Source organism: Leptodactylus fuscus, chromosome 3 (genome assembly GCF_031893055.1).
Source record: "Leptodactylus fuscus isolate aLepFus1 chromosome 3, aLepFus1.hap2, whole genome shotgun sequence".
NCBI classification, from domain to species: Eukaryota; Metazoa; Chordata; class Amphibia; order Anura; family Leptodactylidae; genus Leptodactylus; species Leptodactylus fuscus.
The window spans coordinates 175789819-175811304 of record NC_134267.1 but is presented as its reverse complement, the minus strand read 5'-3'; the positions used below and the strand labels follow the sequence as shown (position 1 = coordinate 175811304).

The 21486-nt window shown below is 41.5% G+C and overlaps 1 protein-coding gene across 1 annotated transcript in view; it reads left to right on the top strand.

The window, feature by feature from the left end:
• The first annotated feature begins 3390 nt into the window (after positions 1–3390).
• PFN2 (profilin 2) overlaps positions 3391–21486 on the top strand; it is a 36523-nt gene continuing 18427 nt past the window's right edge. Inside the window, exon 1 of the mRNA XM_075268824.1 lies at positions 3391–3717. Coding sequence (XP_075124925.1) covers positions 3586–3717 — 132 coding nt within the window. The 5' untranslated portion in view covers positions 3391–3585. The remainder of the gene's footprint in view (positions 3718–21486) is intronic.

Sequence of the window (21486 nt, the reverse complement as noted above, 5' to 3'; positions counted from 1 at the left end):
CCTGCCGTTTGGCCCAGGTTATTAGATAGAAAGAGACTGCACAAAGAGATTTAACTACCAGATCTCATTCCTTTGATTGAAATCATATAGTAAGGTGAACTTTTTTGGGGATCTGTTTACATGGTGGGGTGTTGCATGGCAGCTGCCATTGTTGTGGTGCCATGGCGCAGAGCTTGGAGGCCTAGCCTGGTAGGAGGGTGCTCTTGAGCTACTGGGTTGCTGCCCCTGTGGGCGCTGTGCTGTAGTGGTTGTGGTTGTTATTCTATTATTTATAGTATGTTTCCAAATGTGATACATTATTGCAGATATGATCGGTGCACACACCCCAGATGCCCATGCCTATCAGTCACTATTCTTTCTTTTTTTTTTTTAAATGTAGATTGTGAGCCCCACATAGAGCTCACAATGTACATTTTTTTTCCCTATCAGTATGTCTTTGGAATATGGGATGCAAATCCATGCAAACACAGGGAGAACATACAAACTCTTTGCAGATGGATTTTTCCCCTTGGCGGGATTTGAACACCAGGACTCCAGTGCTGCAAGGCTGCAGTGCTAACCACTGAGCCACCGTGTGGCCCCTATCAGTCACTATTCTTGCCCAGTGCAAGGTCATGTTTTAACCACAAGAATCACACAAGCATTTGTGCAAGAAGAGCATAGAAACTTAGAGAACATCCAGCTCAAAACTTCTGCACTGCAAAAGTAGCAGCGTTATTGCATAAAATCAGAAAAAAACACATTATATTAATATATAGTATAATAAAGACAATCCACTTGTTCTGGACAAATATCATAAAGTACAAAGAAATCCATTGCAACTGTCTTATACAAATACAAATGTGCTTTATTAGCATGACCGAAGAAAAACATTTGGTGTTGCCGAAGCAAAGAATGGTTTGGGGTGTTATAAATGGGAAAAATTACGTGTACATGCCACAGGGATACATCCATATCTTTCTCAGACACATTGGGACATCAGAGATAAAAAAAAAACATTTTTTTAAATTTATTTTTTAAACAAAACCAGGGTCTGTAAAGTATGCATCCAATGAATACATGACAAATAAATCTGTATGCTGTCCGTGATGCAGATTGCATATGGATGTAAAAACCAGATGTGTGAATAAGGTCTTACAAACAGTCCATACAATGCGCTGTGTAAGGCAGTGTACTGTTATTGGATACGTCATAACACACAGATTGTTTTATAATGGACAGTAGGTACAGTGGGGGAGATTCATATCTGTGTTGAACCAATTTACAATGAGATGCACACCTCCTCATAAATGCGGTGCATTTTCCAGCAGGGTTCTACACCTATACTGAAACCTATGGCAACTCATAGTTTTCAGGCAGTAAATCTTAGGCATTGTTTACACCATCTTTTTAGGAATGTGTTGAGGGCAGCGCAAAGTAGCAAAAAGCTCAGAATTTTGGTAAAAACCTCTTGTGCAAAAAAAGTAACTTTTCCTGCCTAGATAAAAAAAACCTAAATACAGTACAAGGTATAATAAATCTGCCCCAGTAGGCAGTTACTCCTGACTCCTTATGCAGTTCACTGTGTGGCTAATATAATGCACTGGAGCTATTTTATAACAGTAGTTGCAGTGTGATGGCCAGAATGTGCTCCAGCTACTTTATAGTGTGCACTGGGTAATATTTGCAGTGAGTGATGAGACTCCATAATGTGCACTTTGATGTACCGTATATAAAGCACTGGAGCTATTTTGTAACTGTAGGTGCAGTGTGTTTACTTACTAGGTGTTTGTGTATTGACACCTGACTTCCCATACAGCACTATGCACAGAATGTGCTGCAGCTACTATATAATTTGCACTGGGTAATATTTGCAGTGAATAATGAGACTCCATAAAGTTCACTTTGCTGTATATAAAGCACTGGGCTATTGTATTATGTGCACTGGGTATCTCTGTAGTGACACCAGATGTTTAGAACAGTGTATGATGGCTATGATAAACTGGAATTATTTTATAATGTGCATTGGGTATCTGTACAATAACACCTGATGTTTAGTGCAGTGCACTGTGTAATGGTTAGGATGCGCTTGGAGCTATTGTTTAATATTCACTGGGTTTCTGTATAGTATTGTATAATATGCATTAAGTTTCAGTAAACCTTTTGTTTAGTTCACTGTATGATAGCAATGGCACACTGAAGCTGTTGTATAATACGCACTGGGTATCGATGTAGTAACACCTGATGTCTGTTGCAGTGCACTGTGTGATGAGTATCAGGCACTGGAGCTACTTCATAGTGTGCACTGGGTTTTTGTAAAGTGTGCGATGGCCATGATGGTCTTTAGTTATGTTATAATGTGCACTGGGTAACTGTACAGTAACTCCTAATATTTAGTGCTGTACACTTTTTGATGGCTAGGATGCACTGGAGTTGTAGTATAATATACATTGAGTATCGATGCAGTAACACCTGACTGGAGTTATTTTATAATGTGGTATCAATATCACCAGATGTTTAGTGCAGTGCATTGTTTGATGGCTAGAATGCAGTGGAGCTATTGTATAATATCCACTTGGTTTCTGTATAGTGACACCTGATGTCTAGTGCACTGTATGATGGCTATGATGCACTGGAGGTATTGCATAATATGCACTAGGTATTGATGTACTAACAACTTATGCTTAGTCAAGTTCACTATGTGATGGGAATCGGGCACAGAAGCTGTTTTGGTGTACAGTGGGTTTCTGTACAGTGACAGTGTATGATGGCTAAGGAGCATTGGAGTTATATATATATATATATATATATATATATATATATATACACACACTTATAATATGCACTGGGTACAGATGCAGTAACACTGGATGTTTGTTGCAGTGCACTGTATGCCTGTATGCTGGATATCACTCACTGGAGCTACTTTATATTGCACTGGGTATCTGTACATTGACAGTGTATGATGGCTATGGCACATTGGGGTTAATAACTATATATATATATATATATATATATATATATATATATATATATACAAACTTATAATATGCACTGGGTATGGATGCAGTAACACCTGATGTTTGTTGCAGTGCACTGTATTGTGGGTATCACTGACTGGAGCTACTTTACAGTGCTTTTGGTATCTGTACAGTAACACCTGACGATTAGTCCAGTCTTGTGTGATGGCTAGGATGTAGTGGAGGTATTGCACAATATGCACTGGGTATCTGGGCAGTGCCATCCGGTTTTCCGTGCAGTGCACTGTGTGATGGCTCGGATACACTGGAGCTACTTTCTAACGGGCCCTCGGTGTGTGCAGTGATTCCTCCTCCAGGACACTGTGATATGACGTGGAGGTGTGCCAGTGTCCTTCCGCTGCTGCTGGCGGAGGGATCTGTAGCGGCATTACAGGGGGAGGGGGGCTACACCCGGGCGCTGCCCTATTTCCTTGGCTTCTCCCGGCTGTCGGAGCTCAGATTATCTCCGGCCGTGACGGAGCCGCTTCATCCCCAATACCGGCTACCCTCATCCCTACCCCGGGCTCCCTGCTCTCATTAATACCGGTACCTTCGGTCGCCCCTGTCGGTGCCCCCCCCACTGAAGATGTCCGGCTGGCAGGATTACGTGGATATGTTGATGGCCGATGGCAGCTGCCAGGAGGCCGCCATTGTCGGGTACGTGGACGCCAAATACGTCTGGGCAACAACCGCCGGAGGCTTCTTCCAGACACTAACGGTAAGAGCGATGTGGTGTGACATGATGGATGTCCGCCGTGTTATCTCCACGGCCGCGGTACACAGTGCACCTGCCGCGGGGGGCGGAGAGCCGCACACACCGGCTGCATCACCCTCATCCTCCTCATCTTCCTCCCCATCATCCTGCGGCTCTTATTAATAATACACACTACATATGTGCCCCGCTACATCCAGGCTATTCCTGAGGCTGCAGGGCCCGGCGCAGATTTTGCTCACTGAGGGTCTTTTGCGTAGACCTAAGTCACTGTCATCATGAGATTTACGTATTTGACGTAATCAGCTTTCGTGAATCCCGCCCCCGCCGCTGCTGACACCATGTTCTTCTGCAAGATGGCGTGCTCCCATTGATTTTTATCCTGCACAAGGGGCCTGTGCGATGCGGTACTTAGCAGACGTAGTCCACACGCCGGCTTTCTCTTCCAGGATCGCAGTACATTTAGGCTGATGCTTCTTCCCGTTCTGTATGTGCCTATTAAATGGATGGCACCTAAATGATCTCCTAGGTGTCCATAGAGACTGATTCTGTGCAATGGAGTCTCCTACTCATCACCTATAGACCTGTGTATGATGTCATCCAGCCTGTGGTGGCTGATGTCTAATGCAGACCTATGGGCAGGAGGGGGATTCTGTATAGGGATCATCAAAGTATTGTTAATATTCGTCAGATCTCCATGGTATCTCCTGGCTAGATCTAGGTGCAGCAGCTCTGGCCACTCAGCTTTTCCAAACCCCTGAATAGTAAAATAGTAATAAGTGAGATCTATCTATCTATCTATCTACACACACTAATAAGAGGTGCATCAGTATACATATTCATTGCACAGGTCTATAAATATTCTGGTAAAAGTGTTAATGCCCATCAATTGTCTAAGTTGTGTTAGTAAATCTGCCCAATATGACTGAATATCTGGATGGGTATGGAGAAGCTTGTGAGGTGTAATGGTGGCCATTTAGATGCAGCCTACCTATCACAGAAATGGGGACAACTAAAAAACTTTAAAGTGGTTTAAGTGAAATTTCTAAGATTGTGCAGTAAAAGAATATTCTAGGCCAAAACAATATTCGAGTCTCGCGCTGTCTGCTTTAATAAAGGGGTTTTCCCATGAACATAACCGTATTTAATTATGTGGACAATTAAAAGTACCATTTTTGCAAATCTAAGGAATTTAAAAATGTGCAGAGTTTTAAAGATTTTCTCTATCCATCCTAGTGCTGACAGTCTTTTGTCTTGATCCGTTCCCAATGCATGCAGGAAGTTTCTATGTTCTGCCACTTGCCAGAAACCCAGCTGTGATTTCCTTATTGTGGACAGGTTATCTTTTTGTGCATGTAATGTACTTGTCTGTTTCTGTGTAAGGAATAAGGAAATCATGGCTAGGTTTCTAACACGTCCTAGAGCGTAGAAAGTTTCTGCTTTACTGGTCATATCCTTTGGTAACCGATCAAGACAAAAGACGTTCACCACTAAGATGGTTGGAGAAAAGCTACTCTGCAAAATGTAATTCCTTATAGTTGCAAAACTGTTGTCTACAAACTTAAATATGGTTATGTTCATGGGGAAAATCCTTTTAAGTACTAACTTGCTGATCCGGGACAAGTTTTTAGGACTCTTCATTGTATTCTGCCTCTTAGAAGTGTATAAATGGACAACTGTGTTACCATTCCTATTGTTAGAGATGTGAAGCCAACAGTGGTAGGACAATATTACATGTGGGAACGCTTCTTCACCCCAATTACTAACATCTAGTTGTCAATTTATTCATTTTTGAGAGGAACTGTGCAGCACAGAGGTCTAAGAAAAGATGCTACACAATTGTTATATTAGAATACAAGTATTTACTAAAAGATACATGTCAGGAGAGGTGACTGGTCCTTTTTAAAGGAGATTTCTGGGACTAATCCCTGATTCATATACTTTTTCACAGTTTTTGTAACTTTTCAAGCCCCATGCCATATATATGTTTAAATACCTGTGCGATGACATCAAATGATCAGACCAATCACAGTCATGGTGATGTCATTAGCTCACCGGTGACTGGCAGGTCTGAACGTATGATGTGATTCCCTTGTAGATCACACGCCAGCGCACACAAACGGGCCAAAAACAATGGAAATAATGAGGTAAATATGTTGGGAGGTTGATTTCCTGGAAAATGCTTCGTCTAATATTTGTTTCTATAGCATTGGCTTTATAAAGAGAATCTGCCTTCAAGACCAACCTTCAGACCCCCTCCTAATTCTGAGATAAGGAATAGGGACCAGCTGACCGTGTCCTGATCAAGGGGCTGCAAGGAAGTGGGCATCTTAGTCCCCATCTAGTAGGTCCGTGTTATCAGGGTGTCTAGTAGATGTCCTCTAGGGTCATAGACCCTCAATAAATACAAGAAGCCTCTGAAGGACATAAGTCACTGGAGCCTGGCAGCTGATGGACATAAAATCATTCCTTGAGATAATGCCACCGGTGCCTGTCACTCACTGAAGTCAATGGGTGCTTATCTTCCTTGGGCATTACATTGACTGTCTGGTACCTAACTTGTCCCAACATCTTGGCTCTACTTGTCATCTATACAAGACAATACAACTTTCTGTAATAGATACCTACCCTATTTCTAGGTATTTTAGGTGCTGGGAATAGTTTCTTGGCAGTAGACATCGGGATGATGGTCTGTTCCAATACATTACCAGAACAGGAGTAGTATTGCTTTCTGATCCTGCATTCTGTTTTTTTAGCCTTTTTACCGGTAGTGTTCATCCTGAGCTCTCTGTTTCATGAATAACATACCAGAATCTTTGACCGCGTAGTTCCACATGCCTTTCAATGTCTGGAAATTTGGGGAACAATGAACTTTTTCATTTGTCACCCGGATATCTCAGAATTATTGAGACAATGACCATTACAAGGGCACAAGTTATTTTGATAATGAAATCTGTGACTTGAGATCTTGCTCATACCTGTGATAGTTGCTCAGTCTCTAGATCCACCAGGTAAAGCTGTTAGATCCTGTCTTGCCAGTTAGTCTCTGTTCATATCATGTTTAGAGTCTCTGTTAGCTGAATATGCCAATATATACCTCTGCCAGAAGGCTGTGTGATATCATACTGTATAGACATATGTTGAGGTAAGTCTATACATACATATATAATTGTACACTTCAAAAGTTCGTCTCAGCATATGCTCTAACTGTGCATCACTGACATGGTATGAATAGGACCTTACGTCAACCCACAAACCAGCCCTTGGCTTGTTCCTCAAGACTTGGGTCTGTAATGGGCTGAATGTGAATTACTGGGGCATACACTTTTATTGTCTCTGTTACATATACCATTTAGGCACTTAACTATATAAGGAAAGTCAGAGGTTACTCAAGACAAGTAAGAAGGTGACATTGGTCTTGGAACTGTGACTACCACCAAGTCCTCAAATAAAGTGTCCGCTGGCATTCTTATTTGCACCCGGTTTAAGCTTCAAGATCTGCAGTAAAAGCTGATGACGATGCGGCCGTAGTAACAGTCAATGGGAATGAAATATGTATTCAATTCCCCCACTTTAGGAGCTCAAAGCTGAAGACTCTTGGGGTCCCTTTCACTCCAGAAGTTAGAGATTCCAGTTGCACAATGACATCTATTTATGTATCTATATAGTTGCTATACCTGGTACACTATAGAGTGGGGACTCGTATGGTAATACATTTTTCCTGAGAGTCAGCCCATTGACATAGGCCCCTCCACCATGGAGGGGCCTATGTGAACAGTGTGAGGCCTCGTGCACATGACCAGGTATACAGGCTGAGATGGTATACGATTTTATAGCAAAAAGTATGCTGGTGCCTTCGTACCCCCATTGATGGTTGGGCTCCTTTCTGTTCCAATGCTATGGAGCAGTATAGGGCCTACTGTATAATAAATGGAGCATCTGAGCCCCCTTCAGACAGCACACGTAGTCATGTGCATGGGGACCTCAGTATTTTAAGTCAGTAATATTTGTTGCAACCCAAATGTGTGCATTGGAAACTGTCGGTACCTGTTGTGTGACAAATCCAGTAGAGCCTTGGGGCTTCTGCTGTAAATGGAAGCAACACTACAGGTGTGAACCATGTCATACATGTAATGAGTTTTTACACTGAAGTTATAAAATGCATCTAGGGTTTTCTTTGTGATCTGATGCTCATCCTCCACCCCTGTATGTATACTGCAGTTGTATACAGCTTGGTTTGGTAATGGCATTGGTACCTTTACAGCTCCTCGCCCATACTCCACTGTTTATAAGGAGCGGGTGCATTGGGTGCTGCTTAGTCTTTCTTTGAATGGTAACCACTTGCAATTTAAATAGGAGAACTCATTATGGCTTGACACGTGCGTCACAATGAGTCAGTGCAGCGCTCCTCCCCCCACATGAGACCCACGCATGCAGACACATTTGCCGGGGCTGGCGATTACGGAATCAGCAGGCCTGGAATGACTCTGCAGTTATTTGGGAGGCCTACGCTTTCTTCTCCAGTTCTCATGCGGTTGCTATGCATCATTGTACAGGGTCTTCTCTCTAGCTCGATCTATCTGCATTATATCACAGTGCACAGGCCTATAATGTCAAGTCATCCGCCTTATCTTTTATACCTATAATTAACGAGGGTGTCCTGGTCTTTGTTTATGCCATACGCAACCGTATTCTATAACAGGCCGTTACCCCCCCCCCTTCCCAACTCTCTATGCTCCTTCACTAGGAGGCACAGAGGGAGTTAAGGTCGCTGGACGTCTGTGGTCATCTGACATGTTGCCTATTTTTGCTCCTGTTTATCAGAGGTGACTAGTTGTGGTCTGCAGACATGGCCATCATACATAAAGATTAGGCCGTTTATGTATCATCCATTCGGTATGCCGCTTTTGCTGTGTTGTGACCTTTGCTTATCTTGTTTCTAGATGGCCTGGTGTGGGGTGGGTGAGGATCCGGACATATTCCTATGTGCTGAATATAAAGGCATCTTCTTACTGAATGTCTGTGCTTCTGCCAGGCTGCTTAGTAGTAAGGCAGGGAAGGTGTTAACAGCATGCGTGCCACTAAACAACGTATGTTAAGGTCACGGTGGATTCGAGGATGAGCAGATGTCTCTCTCATCATTATTCTCGGTGACATATGCCCGTATTTGGCCTTCCCTCATGTATGTTGTAGGTACTGTACAATTTACTCCTATAGACATCCACACATATATTCCTGAAGTTGATGAAAGCTGAAATGGTCTGTCGTCCAGGGTTATCTGTCCAGATAGGAGCTGTGAATGTAGGCCTCCAGAGCTGTAGACAGATCAGAAAGCCCTCAAGATAGCTAAACTGGACAAAGTGTCAGACTGTAGAGGGGAGGGGGCACTATCATCTTAAGAACAATAAGGGCAAAAAAAAATATGAGAATTTGTAAAAGCAGGCACCCTCCATTTATTCTATAATCTAGGGATCTACTTGCTGTGTGATTATAAATGCCTATGGTTTTTGTTTGGAAACCTCAGATTTTAGGACTAAAGATTTGGTGTCAATTATAAGCAAAAAATGTATTTCTGAAGGGGAAATGCCTGCTAGATTATAAATGGAGGGGGCAGGGTGCTTTGTCTGTATGAATGAATATAATCCTGGGCACGCCTCATTCAGACAACACACAGGCATACTACTCAGCTGTGCTTCGGTATTAGCAAATACATAGTAATACCTTAATACTATTCTAAGGCAGGATTAACATATATCGCTTGTGTCCAGCCAGTTGCTTTTTGCTTGAGTGGGACACAGACAAATGTATTTCTGCCCTGGTCTAACATCTATAACTGGACAAATGTAGGGTGACATCTGATCCGTCAGGGGCCAAAACTACTCCCGTAAGAAAACAAGGGGCATCAGTTTTCCTTCTGCTTTTCCGTACCAGGACACAGGAAAAGTAAACTAGATTCTCAGACACGTGAAGGAGCAACCAATGAGACTACATCTCTCTAGAGAAGGAAGCACATTATATGATTGGGTAGTATGTACTTGTTTGTGGAACTGATCTTATCACATGGACCATATGTCACGTGACCACGGACTGTATGTAACATGACCATGGACTGCATTTTATCCACTGGGAGTAGCAGAATGAATGACAACAAGCAGAGATCTAGAAAACCGTGAGGAATTGCTATAAAAAAGTATATTGGAAAATTGTATAACTTTTCATTGTAAAAACAATGTTTATTTGCTGAAATTGGACATACCCCTTAAAGAGAACCTGTCACCACCTCCGGCAAGTTCAGCTCTTTACATCAATTCATGGCTGCTGCTCCACTGATTTTTGGAATTTTTTTTTCTAGCTGTGGATTTTTGGTTATAGTTACATGGTAACATTCTGTTTGAGCTTCCGTCATTCTTGAAGCTAAGAGCAGCGCAGCATGCAGCACTATTGTTATACTGAAGGCAAGCAGACCTTCAATGACAGTGCAGTGTGTGTGTGTATATGTGTATGTATATATATATATATATATATATATATATATATATATATATATATATATATATATTTTTTTTTTTAAATTTACAAATACTACTCACAATACAGATGTGAGCAGAGTCTTCTGGTAAATGTTTCTTGTTTGCCATTCTGTTTTTCCTGCTCTCCTATTGCGAGTGGTTCTGTCCATCTCTGTGTTGTCTGGATAACAGATGTCTCACCATAGTTGTAAAATACAACTTGATTTCTGTCTGTGGCTTCCTTGGTACTTTGTACTGGGAATCTCCAGCTGCTTCTAGAGTCACTTGGCGGTGCTTTATGGCAGACATAATATTACAGCAGCTGATTTTGTGACTTGTCTTTATTAGGTTATGTGGAGGAGCAGCTGCTTTGGACTGTAAGGAACTGAAAGGAGATCATTTTCTCCGGAGATACATTGGAGAGCCTCAGACTGATGAGTCAGGATTTTGAAGGAAGCAAAAAAAACAAAACCATGTGCCATATAGTGTATGACCTGCAAGAAAGCCAAGTCTAGTGTGACTATGACAGGACCATGACATAATGCTGCTCCATTTCCCAAAAATGATTTCACTTTGTGGAAACTTATTTTTAAATGCAAGTAAGCAAAGCCATACATATTAACTACTTGTCCACTAAACACATTACTTAGACTGACAGTTGTTTCTCTGACTTCACAGACTTCACAATGGTCTGCTCGTTCAGGGAGAGAGGATAAGGGGTGGAAAGAAAGGAACAGCATGTTAAAGCGACACTCTGCGTTAACGTCCAACCCTCCACCCATTTGTCATGCCAATGCTGTACATGAATATCATTAAAATCCACCCTTATACCATATGCTATGGTGTAGCTGTGTGAACCTGAAGTCACCTTCAAACTTATAGACTTGCATGGAGAAAGTGAATTCTGGTATATGGTGAAAAGAGTTGGCCTGATTTGGTAAGGTAATAGTGTAGTGTAGTTATGTACAAGAGTTCCTCCAAACTATCAGTAAAGACTGGAGTACACCCAAACACAATAATAGAAACCCTACAAATGCAACACAAAAATAATTGCAAAATACATCAAAATATACATTAATTATTAATGAGTACAAAACACAACATAAATCATAACATGAAAAGATGGCGGTCGCCAACCTTCGCGCCATTATACTAAAAAGTATAAATATTTTAAAGGGGTGTTCCTATCTACATAATTATTTTTAAGTTTGTAGATAATTAAAAGTTAAACATTTTTGCAAATATAAGTAATTAAAAATTCTGCAGGGTTTTAAAGATTTTCTCTAACTTTCTTAGTGGTGACAGTCTGTTGTCTTGATTGGTTGCCAGTGGATACGACCACCAATGCAGAAACTTTCTAAGGTCAGAAAATCATCCATGATTTCTTTATTGTGGCCGGGATATCTTCTGATACATGTAGTGTCCCTATACAAACAAAAAACACAGAACCAAATAAAGTAACATAAAAATTACAAATTTTTTTATTAAATACTCTAAAGAATAAAAAACATATAAGACACTGGAGGGCAACAGAGGAGGATCCACCTAGATGTTTTTTGGTGGACAAATACCGCAACCCTCCCACAAATGGCTGACTGGAAGTAACCCTAAAAATGACACAATATATATAGAGACCCCAATAAATGTAGGTAACAATGGAGATATGTCCATACATACACTGTCCTTAAGAAATAGCATTCAAATGGTATCCTATATCCACAATATAGTATAATGACTAGTCCAGATTATAAATAATGTTTGCCACGGCATTATATGCAAACCGAAAGGATCAAACAAAGATAACACTGATAAGAGTATCTACAACAAAGGAACCAGTCATAATAAATAACAATACATACCAATTGACATGCTGACAGCGTAATACTATGCACAGGGGAACTCCCAGGGTGCCACTTGTGGGACAAAGAAGAATGCCTGATGCGCGTTTCGCCTAGTGTGGCTTCATCAGAGGCAAGAAATTCTAAGCCATGATGCGATATATATATCCCACATATCAAACAAAACAAGATTCACCTGTAAAACGATTCGTGTGTAAAGCCCCTGTGTAATACTGCATTTCCGCATGTAGCCGTCGGTACGTGATGACGTCACCACGCACGCGTCACGCGGCGACGTCATCACGCCCATCATTAAATAAATAAATAAAGCCAGCCGAATGCGCACGTGTACACGCATCGGCCGGAATCCAAAAGGTAGAGGCATCTGTTCTCATGCTGCACTACAATAAAATGGCCACCGGGAAATCATGTGACTATCCAAAGGTGAAATTTAAAGATATGAATATAGGAAACCCCTAAATAACAATTTTAATGATAATATAGATAATCTCATATTACAATGCACAGTAATGACCAGTTAAAGGGCTAACAATTAATACAGATAAGAATAGCCAAGATGCATATACAGGATGTTGCTAGTTAATTTAAAGGGAAAGCTACAGATTTTAATGAGAGAATAGCTAAAAATAAATAGACAATACATCTGAGTATTCATACAATCTAATAAAATGACCCCTAATATAGAATATACACATATACAAATTTTATTAATATGAAATTTACACACAGTGGAAAAATAAGATCCCCAATTATTTGGAGAATATAAATATATGTGAATAAGATCCCCATAAAAATGGGAAATATAAAAATTAAGAAAAAAGTGAAAAAAAACGTGAAAAAAAAGCACCAAAAAGCTGCTCCCAATTCTCCAAACATCCTAAGCGAAACGCAGATGAGGCAGAGAAAATCCGAATACAGATGAACCCTGACACCTCGTGTACATGTGGTGTCCCTGCCTGATAACCCGGCTACAATAAGGATATCATGGCTGGGTTCCTGACAAGTCCCAGACAATAGAAAGTTCCTGCATTAGTGGTCATATCCATGGCAACCAATCAAGATAACAGACTGTCACCATGAAGAAAGTTAGAGAAAATCTTTAAAACTCTGCAGAATTTTTAATTACTTATATTTGCAAAAATGTTTAACTTTTAATTATCTACAAATATAGATCTGATTATGTACATGGGAATACCCCTTTAAGTTCAGTATGCGATAATAAATTTATCAAAAGCTCATAAACAAATCAATGATCATAACCATATAAATTATAATGCCTAGCAACAAATAAACATGATTGTATATAAGAGATGAAGATGATTGCAGATATATACACACACTGTATATCTCATAACACAAGTAACTATGCTTTAGAGCGTGCACTTAAACCATATAGTCTTCAACTGTGCTAGATTTATCGTGTATCTATTGCTGCTTGGTAAATCTTCTGTATTGTGAGATTGCCTAATATTGGCTTCAGTTAAAAAAAAAAAAATAAAAAAAATTTTGGTGCATATTTTTGATGCGCAGAGTCGCATGCTATACCCTGGCTTTTTCATAATAGTTGTAAATGGGGCTCAGGGCATGTTATAGTTTTGTTGGTGCATGTTGCTTAGTAAATTCCCCCCTCTGTGATTGACCATCACTGTGTAGGTCATATAGCGTATATCAATGGATCCAAATGGTGTTCATATAACCCACATTGTGACTTGTCTGGATCATAGCCTGCTGTGTGTAATGGAAGTCACTTGCAGTTGTGCATAGAGAAGTTGGCTTCTGGTTTACAAGGAAGACGCTGTGTGATCCTGACAGTCACCATGCAGATCATATGACTGCTGCCTAGGTCACTTGTTATACCACAACAAGTGAGGCGGGGGAAGGGGGGGGGCTGATAAAATCACAGGTATGCACAGAACATACATATTAAATGGAGGAAAAGCTAAAGCCTTTGCCCTAGAAGTAGATCTATACAATCCTAGCCCAATCCTTTTCCAATAATTGCTCCCATTAAATCTGTAGGATTTCTGACCTGGAATCTGCTTTAAAAAATGGAGACAAAGTTCTGCAAGTGGGAGTTTTCTCTTTGCATTTTTTGGACAGAAACTTGTTGAACCCCATTGTAGCCTATGGGGTCTGTTCGTAATTGCTTTTTAAGCAGATTAGGTTTCATTTCTTCAGGTCCCAGAGTGGACCCAAAGAATGGAACCCCAGGAGCAGGTATGAACCTAGCGTAAGATGGAGTAGTTAACATTTTTATGCCATATACTGACGAGAAAGCCCTTGATTCCTAATATTTCTCATTAATTCTCCGTCATTCATTCTGATACTAGGCCCGTCACTTATAGGTTTCTGAATAAAATGCTATCTGAGCCCTGAGTCCAACTTTACGACGCTGGTAGCAACTGTATCAATAACCATCTTCACTTCTAGTCACATGGCATAATTTGGTACTGATACTGAGGTGGATTCTGCCCTGAATTTGCCTCCTATTGAATATGGTAGTTAGAGACCAAAGGTGGATGTTGAAGAAATAGGCATCCTGCTCGATCTTGTCACTGCTTCAGTGTTTAACCCGCGAAGCAAGCCACTCCATTCACTAGGCCTAATCAGTCAGGGGGCAGAAAGTGGAGAAGAAGCTGTAGTGGAAGTCTACCTCAAATTCCTTCTCATTTTCCTCCATGTGAACTTGCCCGAAGTGGTTGGATAATAAGAAATAAATATACTGTGGTATCTACATAAGTATTAATACATTACATTACTTATCCTGTATGGTCATTGCTGTAAAAAAAAAAGAAGTAGTGTGTGTGTGTGTGTGTGTGTGTGTGTGTGTGGGGGGGGGGGGGGGGGGTTGATGTGTGTTCATTTGTTGCTTCCCCTCCTCCCAATTAAAGGAATAAAAAGTGAACAAAAAGTCATACCGCTAAAGCATACAAATAGAAACTACAGCTTATCCACCAAAATATAAGCAAAGCAGCAATTATATCACGATAGCCAACACAAATACCATCAAAATGGTGAAAAATTGAATCCGATACATAAAAACAAGAACATAGGCCACCAATGGAAAACACAAGAAGTCTACCATCTTCTAGGAAATGGGTTTGATCTTACCAGGAGGTGAGTTCCTATCACATACATAAGCACATTGGGGTACTCAACCAGGTTCAGAGTCTCCAAGTCGATATTTACTGTATACCCTTCCTAACTTACCCTTGTATGCTTACTTTGTGCCACGTGGTTACCCTGACGAGGCCAGTACTCAGACTTGTCCTTACTAAAGTCACCCTAGAATTCCCTATCCTGATATGAATTTCGTCACGGTATAGAAAGGACTCAATAGGGGATAGATACCATATAGTACATGAAAAGTAATGGGCTGGCAAGTGTCTATTCTAGGCCTACTAAGGGTGGGTCTGGGTACTGCTACTGGCAGGGCCACAGTCAATACTGGGTACAGGGTAAGCATACAAGGAGTATACTAGGAAGAGTATACAACAAAGCTAAACATGGTGACTCCCACTCTGGTTGAGTTCCCCAATTGGACGCATGCTGCATACATCAAAATACAAACCAATTGCACCGATCAGTTTATGGAAAAAATTAAAATCTAGTAACAAAATATTTTTTTAAAGGGTTTATTTTGTAAAAGTAATAAAACATTTAAATCTGATATCCATTCATATTGCAGGAATTGTACTGATTCACATAAGCCAGGGGTGGGCAACTAATATTCCCATGGGGCCGCATGAGAAATTGAAACTGTTCTAGAGGGCTATGAGCGCTGTGGCACATTTAGCTCCACCCACTTCTATGTTGACTCCGCCCATTCTCAATAATTTTTCCATGTGCACCCACAAAGTATAATCCTCCTACAGTCATCCTAACATTATACACCCCCACATTATAACGGATTCCTCCAAATGTCCCACAGTATTACCGTATTTTTCGGACTATAAGACGCACTTTTTTCCCCCCAAATTTGGGGGGAAAAGAAGGGTGCGTCTTATAGTCCGAATGTGGCGCCTGGCACCCGCTGTACTAGAGAGGCGGAAGCCGGAAAGGGATAGACGCCGGGGCCTGAGACATCGCTGTGCTCCTCTGCCCTGCATGAAGCGAGCAGCGGGAGGAGTGATGCTGCTATTCTGCTCCTCCGTGCCCCCGCCGCTGGCTTCATGCAGGACAGTGGAGCGCAGCGATGTCTCAGGCCCCGGCACCTGTGCCAGCGTCTATCCCTCCCCGGCATCCGCCTCTCTAGTACAGCGGATGCCGGGTCAGTATCGGTGGCCCCTTCTCCCCCGGGGCTGGTCCCCACCGGCCCCGTACCTGTAGAGTTGCAGGCCGGCTCCTGCGCGGCGATATCGCAGGAGCCGACCTGTTCGGGTGACAGCCGGGAGCCTAATGAGGCTCCCCGGCCTGTCACGGCTATATTAGTATTGCGGCTGGTCTCTATGACCAGCCGTAATACTAATAGACAGAATGTCCCATAGACGGCAATACAGTTGTATTGCCGTCTATGGGACTTGCAATCAAGTGACCGCAGGTTCAAGCCCCCGGGGGGGGAATAAAATAGTAAAAAAAAAAAAAAAAAAAAAAGCCTTAAAAATATAAATAAAAGTTCTAAATCACCTCCTGTCCCTAGAAAAAAAAAAAAAAAAAAAAAAATATATATATATATATATATCATAAACCACCGGGTTTTTTTTCAATACAAGGTGATCTAAGCAATAGCTATTCCCCAAAATGGTATAACTAAAAAGTACATCTGGCCCCACAAAAAAACACTCTATGCATCCCCGTACAGCTGCAGGGTCACCTGTCAATGTTGCCTTGCAGATGTTGCAAAACTACATCTCCCACATATTAAATATTTTACCATTTTTTGCTTCAAAATTTTTTTTCCCTATTTTCCTCCTCTAAAACCTAGGTGCGTCGTGTTATAGTCCGAAAAATACGGTAAGTCCCTCTCCTGGTGTCCCAGTTTAAACTGGGACAGATGGAGGAGGACATTAAACAGTGGGGATAGTTGGAGAGGGACATTAAACTGGGAGGCAAATAGGCAGACATGTTCCCCTCCAGCTGTCCCCCACGGTTTAATATGCTCCTCCAGCTGCCCCAGTTTAATGTCCCCCTCCATCTGCCTCCTAGTTGAATGTCCCCCCCCCCTCCATCTGCCTTCAGTTTAACTGCCCCCTACATCTGCCCCCTGTTCCCTCTTCTTATTCTAACATACTGTCTCTTCTCTCCTTATCTTCCTTCAGTCTCCATTGTCAGCAGCTTGCTCTGTGTAACAGCAACCACACTGTCCCGTGTGTCTCCGCCCACTAACGAGTCTTAGCCTATCCTAGTTGAGCTAAAGGACCTGTGATGACATCATCAGGTCCTTTAGCAAACTTACATTGGGCATCTACTTTTATCTCACAAGCTATTGCGGGCTGGACAGAACCAGTCAGAAGGCTGGATGTGGCCCGCAGGCCGTACATTGCCCAGGCCTGAGATAAGTGGTAGGATTGTGGGGTTTTTTTTTTTTTTTTTGAGAGGTTAGTTTTTGGGTTTTTTGCTTTCCTTTTTCACCATCCAGCCTTTGAATACACAATATGGTAACAATAAAAAATACTATTTGTCTTGTACAAAACAAACATAACTAAGGTATGCTGATGCAAAATGTAAAGCTCTTAAAGTCCTCACAAAGTCTCTGCTCATTCTGTTTACAAGTACCGTAGTCTGAGACTGTTCTTATGACCTGAAGGTTGAGTTTTTTTTTGTTTTTTTTTTCCTTTAGGCAGCTCATGTGCTGGTTTACTTCACTTTGCAGACGTGCGCCATTGTTTATTCCATAAGTAGCCATGTTCTGTTAAGCATTATAAGCCACTGTATTATAGATTAGTCTGGCTTTAGAGACTGTGTATAGTTCTCTACGTTCCATTGCTGAAGGATTGACTTTTCTTGCTATACTTTGCTATACGTATCCATTTGTAGACTGAAGAATTTAGTGATGCTTGCACTTGACTATCCCTTTATGTTTGACCAAGGATGGAAACAATCCAGTAGGCACTAGAGTCCGGGACACACGTGATGAACCTGCAGCACAAGTCTTGGGTTAGAGGTATTTATACCTGTCAGTTATTGTTGCAGGTTCGACCACGATTTTTACCTTTTACAATGTAAAGGCTGTAAGCCAAGGCCATGCCCCTGGATATAGTGGCTAATGGTGGTGGCGAAAGTCATCTAACCAGCCACAATAGCGTCATAATGGAGTTTTCAGTCTTGTCTTATAAATCATAAATGGCTCTTTTGAGAAATGTTACTATTTGGTGGGTCACCCAATATAGCTGCAATTCCAGCTGACAGTTCTGCAAAAAATGCCCGCAAGAGCTGTCTCGAAATATGCCAGTATCTATGGAAGCAGCGCTGAGAAGTCAGGGTCAGTCTTGTTGGAGTTGGTAGAAATGTTCTTCAAAATACAGTCATGAAATATATGTTCTATTACTCTAAAGACCCCAGTCATGCTGCCCACTAGGGGGAGCTCCCTTTAGCATCATTTCCAACCTTCCCAGAGGCCTTTGCTGCAATGATGTGGGATTTTACCAAGTTAGTTTCTCAGCCGGGCATGATGTTAAAGGGATCTCCCCCTAGTGGGCAGCATGACTGAGGCACTGTATCCCCTATTTACATCTCGGGAGACAGATTTGCATATTCTTCCCATGATCCCTCACAATGGCTTAATAAGACTCCACACGCCTACATGGTGGTCTCTCCATAAGGAGTGACAATATCTCCTTTATCTAAAGACCCCGTATATAGCTATAATAGAGATGTCCGTTTCTTTCTTAGATTTCTTCTTCCTTCTGGGGGTATTGATGCTTCTTTCATGATCCTTTTTCTCTTTTGAGTTCTCATTACTGGCTTTTCCCCTGAACTAAAGAAGCTTTACCTACTACTGGTCTTCAAGGCTCCTCACGTTCATGGAATGGGCTGATGCTTTGTAATATGGCTTTAGCACTGGACTCCTCCTTGTAAGAAGCAGCAGATGTTCTTTCAGTCATAATTCTGCTTCTTTAGCATTAGCACAGTCCTATGTAGTGAGTGCTGCCACTTCTAGACCAGATTTACTTCTTTGACCTCTTCTTGAAACTCCAGACACTGCTTGTGGACATTGTCAATCATTTTCTACATGGCTACCTGATCTATCTCAGTCAACTGGCGCAATTCTGTCCTATGTCTTACAACCCTTTCTCCATCTAATGCATCTCTTTGTTATGGATGAGACTTTATTATAACTATCTGCTCTTTATGAAGTGGCCAGGTTTGGACTGTGAATAACAGGATTCTGAGTCAGAGGTTTGGCTTCACAACAATGTTTCTAAAAATAAGCGCCAAGCACCGTCTGAATTACTGATATACGACCATTTGTCTCTTTTTAATGGAAATACACGGATTAGCTTTTTTCACATTGCAATATTTTCTGGGAAGGCATGTTTTTGGTTAAGTAGGGAATGGGCGATGTGAGTAAAGAGGTTGTATCCCTAAATCATAAGCTCCTGTGTAAACACAATGTACTTTGTTTAATGTAGTTTCGTAACACTAGGAGGGCTGTTCAAATGCAGAAAATAAATAGAAATTTATCAGCACGCCGTCGCAGCCTTCTGCTGCTGATCGGGCCCAGCTACATGGGCCTAAACAGTGGGGAGAGTCGAGCCGCAAACTTTGCGACTTGTGCTAGGTTCACTCCAGCATTCGGGGGAATCTGCCGGAGATTCCACTTAAGGGCCCGTGCACATGATGTAACGCGGCGTTGATTCTGACACATAAACTCGTGTCAGAATCAGCGCTTCAAAACAGAACCCCTTTGACTTCAATGGGTTCCGTCTTACGCGTGCTACACATTGAATCAATTGGAGGCTTTTTAACCCATTGATTTCAATGTGTTACGCGCGTTAAATGGAACCCATTGAAGTCAATGGGATTCTATTTTGAAGCGCTGATTCAATCAACGCCGCGTTGCATCGTGTGCACGGGCCCTTAATCGGCAGAGAAAAAAAGTCTTGCTTGCAGGACTTTTTCTCTTTGCCGACTTCAGTATAAACCGGGGTACACCATTATAGTCTATGGGATCTGCGAGTTTCTGCAGGTAACCACTTTTTATAGGTGGACAGTGATTCTGTTCTTTGGGTCCCAGGCGGTCCTGAAGGACAGAAACCGAGCGATAGTTAGCTCTTGCCTAAAATTAGCCATGGAAAGATCGAGCAGGACACTTAATAGTTTTTCACCATCCTGTTGTGATCTCTGCCTCTGAAATAATGGGAGATGGAGTCTGCTGCTCATTTGTTGGGTGTACTGGTACTGTAACAGAGGTGAGAGTTAACGGAGATGTGACCTAAATAATCGCCATTAATCAATGTAAAATGCCTCACTAATTGCTCTAATTAGCAGTATATAAAATGGTGCACAAAGTCCGTGAGAATGATTGTAAGTATTTTGTAAAGTAAGATGTAGGACTCCAGGTAAAACTTCCTAGCATCCCTTCCTTTCAGTATATTTCCATTTCTGGTTCCATTTTTATCTCCTTCGAAGTTCCATTTGGAGACTGTTTAAGTTTACGTCAAAAATCGCCAGACTAAAAGTACGACTTTTTCGGCCGTCAATTTAAATTAATGGACGCTTGACAGTTCCCATTATAGTTATTGGGGTCCATCTGGCTCTGTGTGTGACTGGTGCTGTAGTAGTCCTTCCATCTATGGTCCAGTACAACAGACTGTTAGTGTGACTCTAGCTTCTTTCTGATGAATCTTCAGGGGACACTTTAAGTCACATTATTAGACATTTAATAATAATAAAAAATAGCGCCAACATATTCCGCAGCGCTGTACAATTTGTAGGGTTCAAATACAGACAGAAAGATAAATTACAAAGAAAGTAGTTTCACACAATGGGACTGAGGGCCCTGCTCGCAAGAGCTTACAATCTATGAGGTTGAGGGGGTGACACAAGAGATTTCTAAGGATATGGGGCCACACGGTGGCTCAGTGGTTAGCACTGCAGCCTTGCAGCGCTGGGGTCCTGGTGTTCAAATCCCGCCAAGGGCATAAAACCATCTGCAAGGAGTTTGTATGTTCTCCCTGTGTTTGCATGGATTTCCATCCCATATTTCAAAAGACATACTGATAGGGAAAAATGTGCATTGTGAGTCCTATGTGGGACTCACAATCTATATAAAATAAAATAAAAAAAAAAAAATTTCTAAGGATATATTTTTATATCCTATCAGGTATGTTTGAATTAAGTCAAAGTTGATACAATGTTCATAAGGTACGAGTAGTAAGTATATATAAGAAACTTTGTAATATATTTTTTATAAATGAAGAATAAAGTATTATAAGGATGAGTTATTTCTAAGGGAGCATTCACAC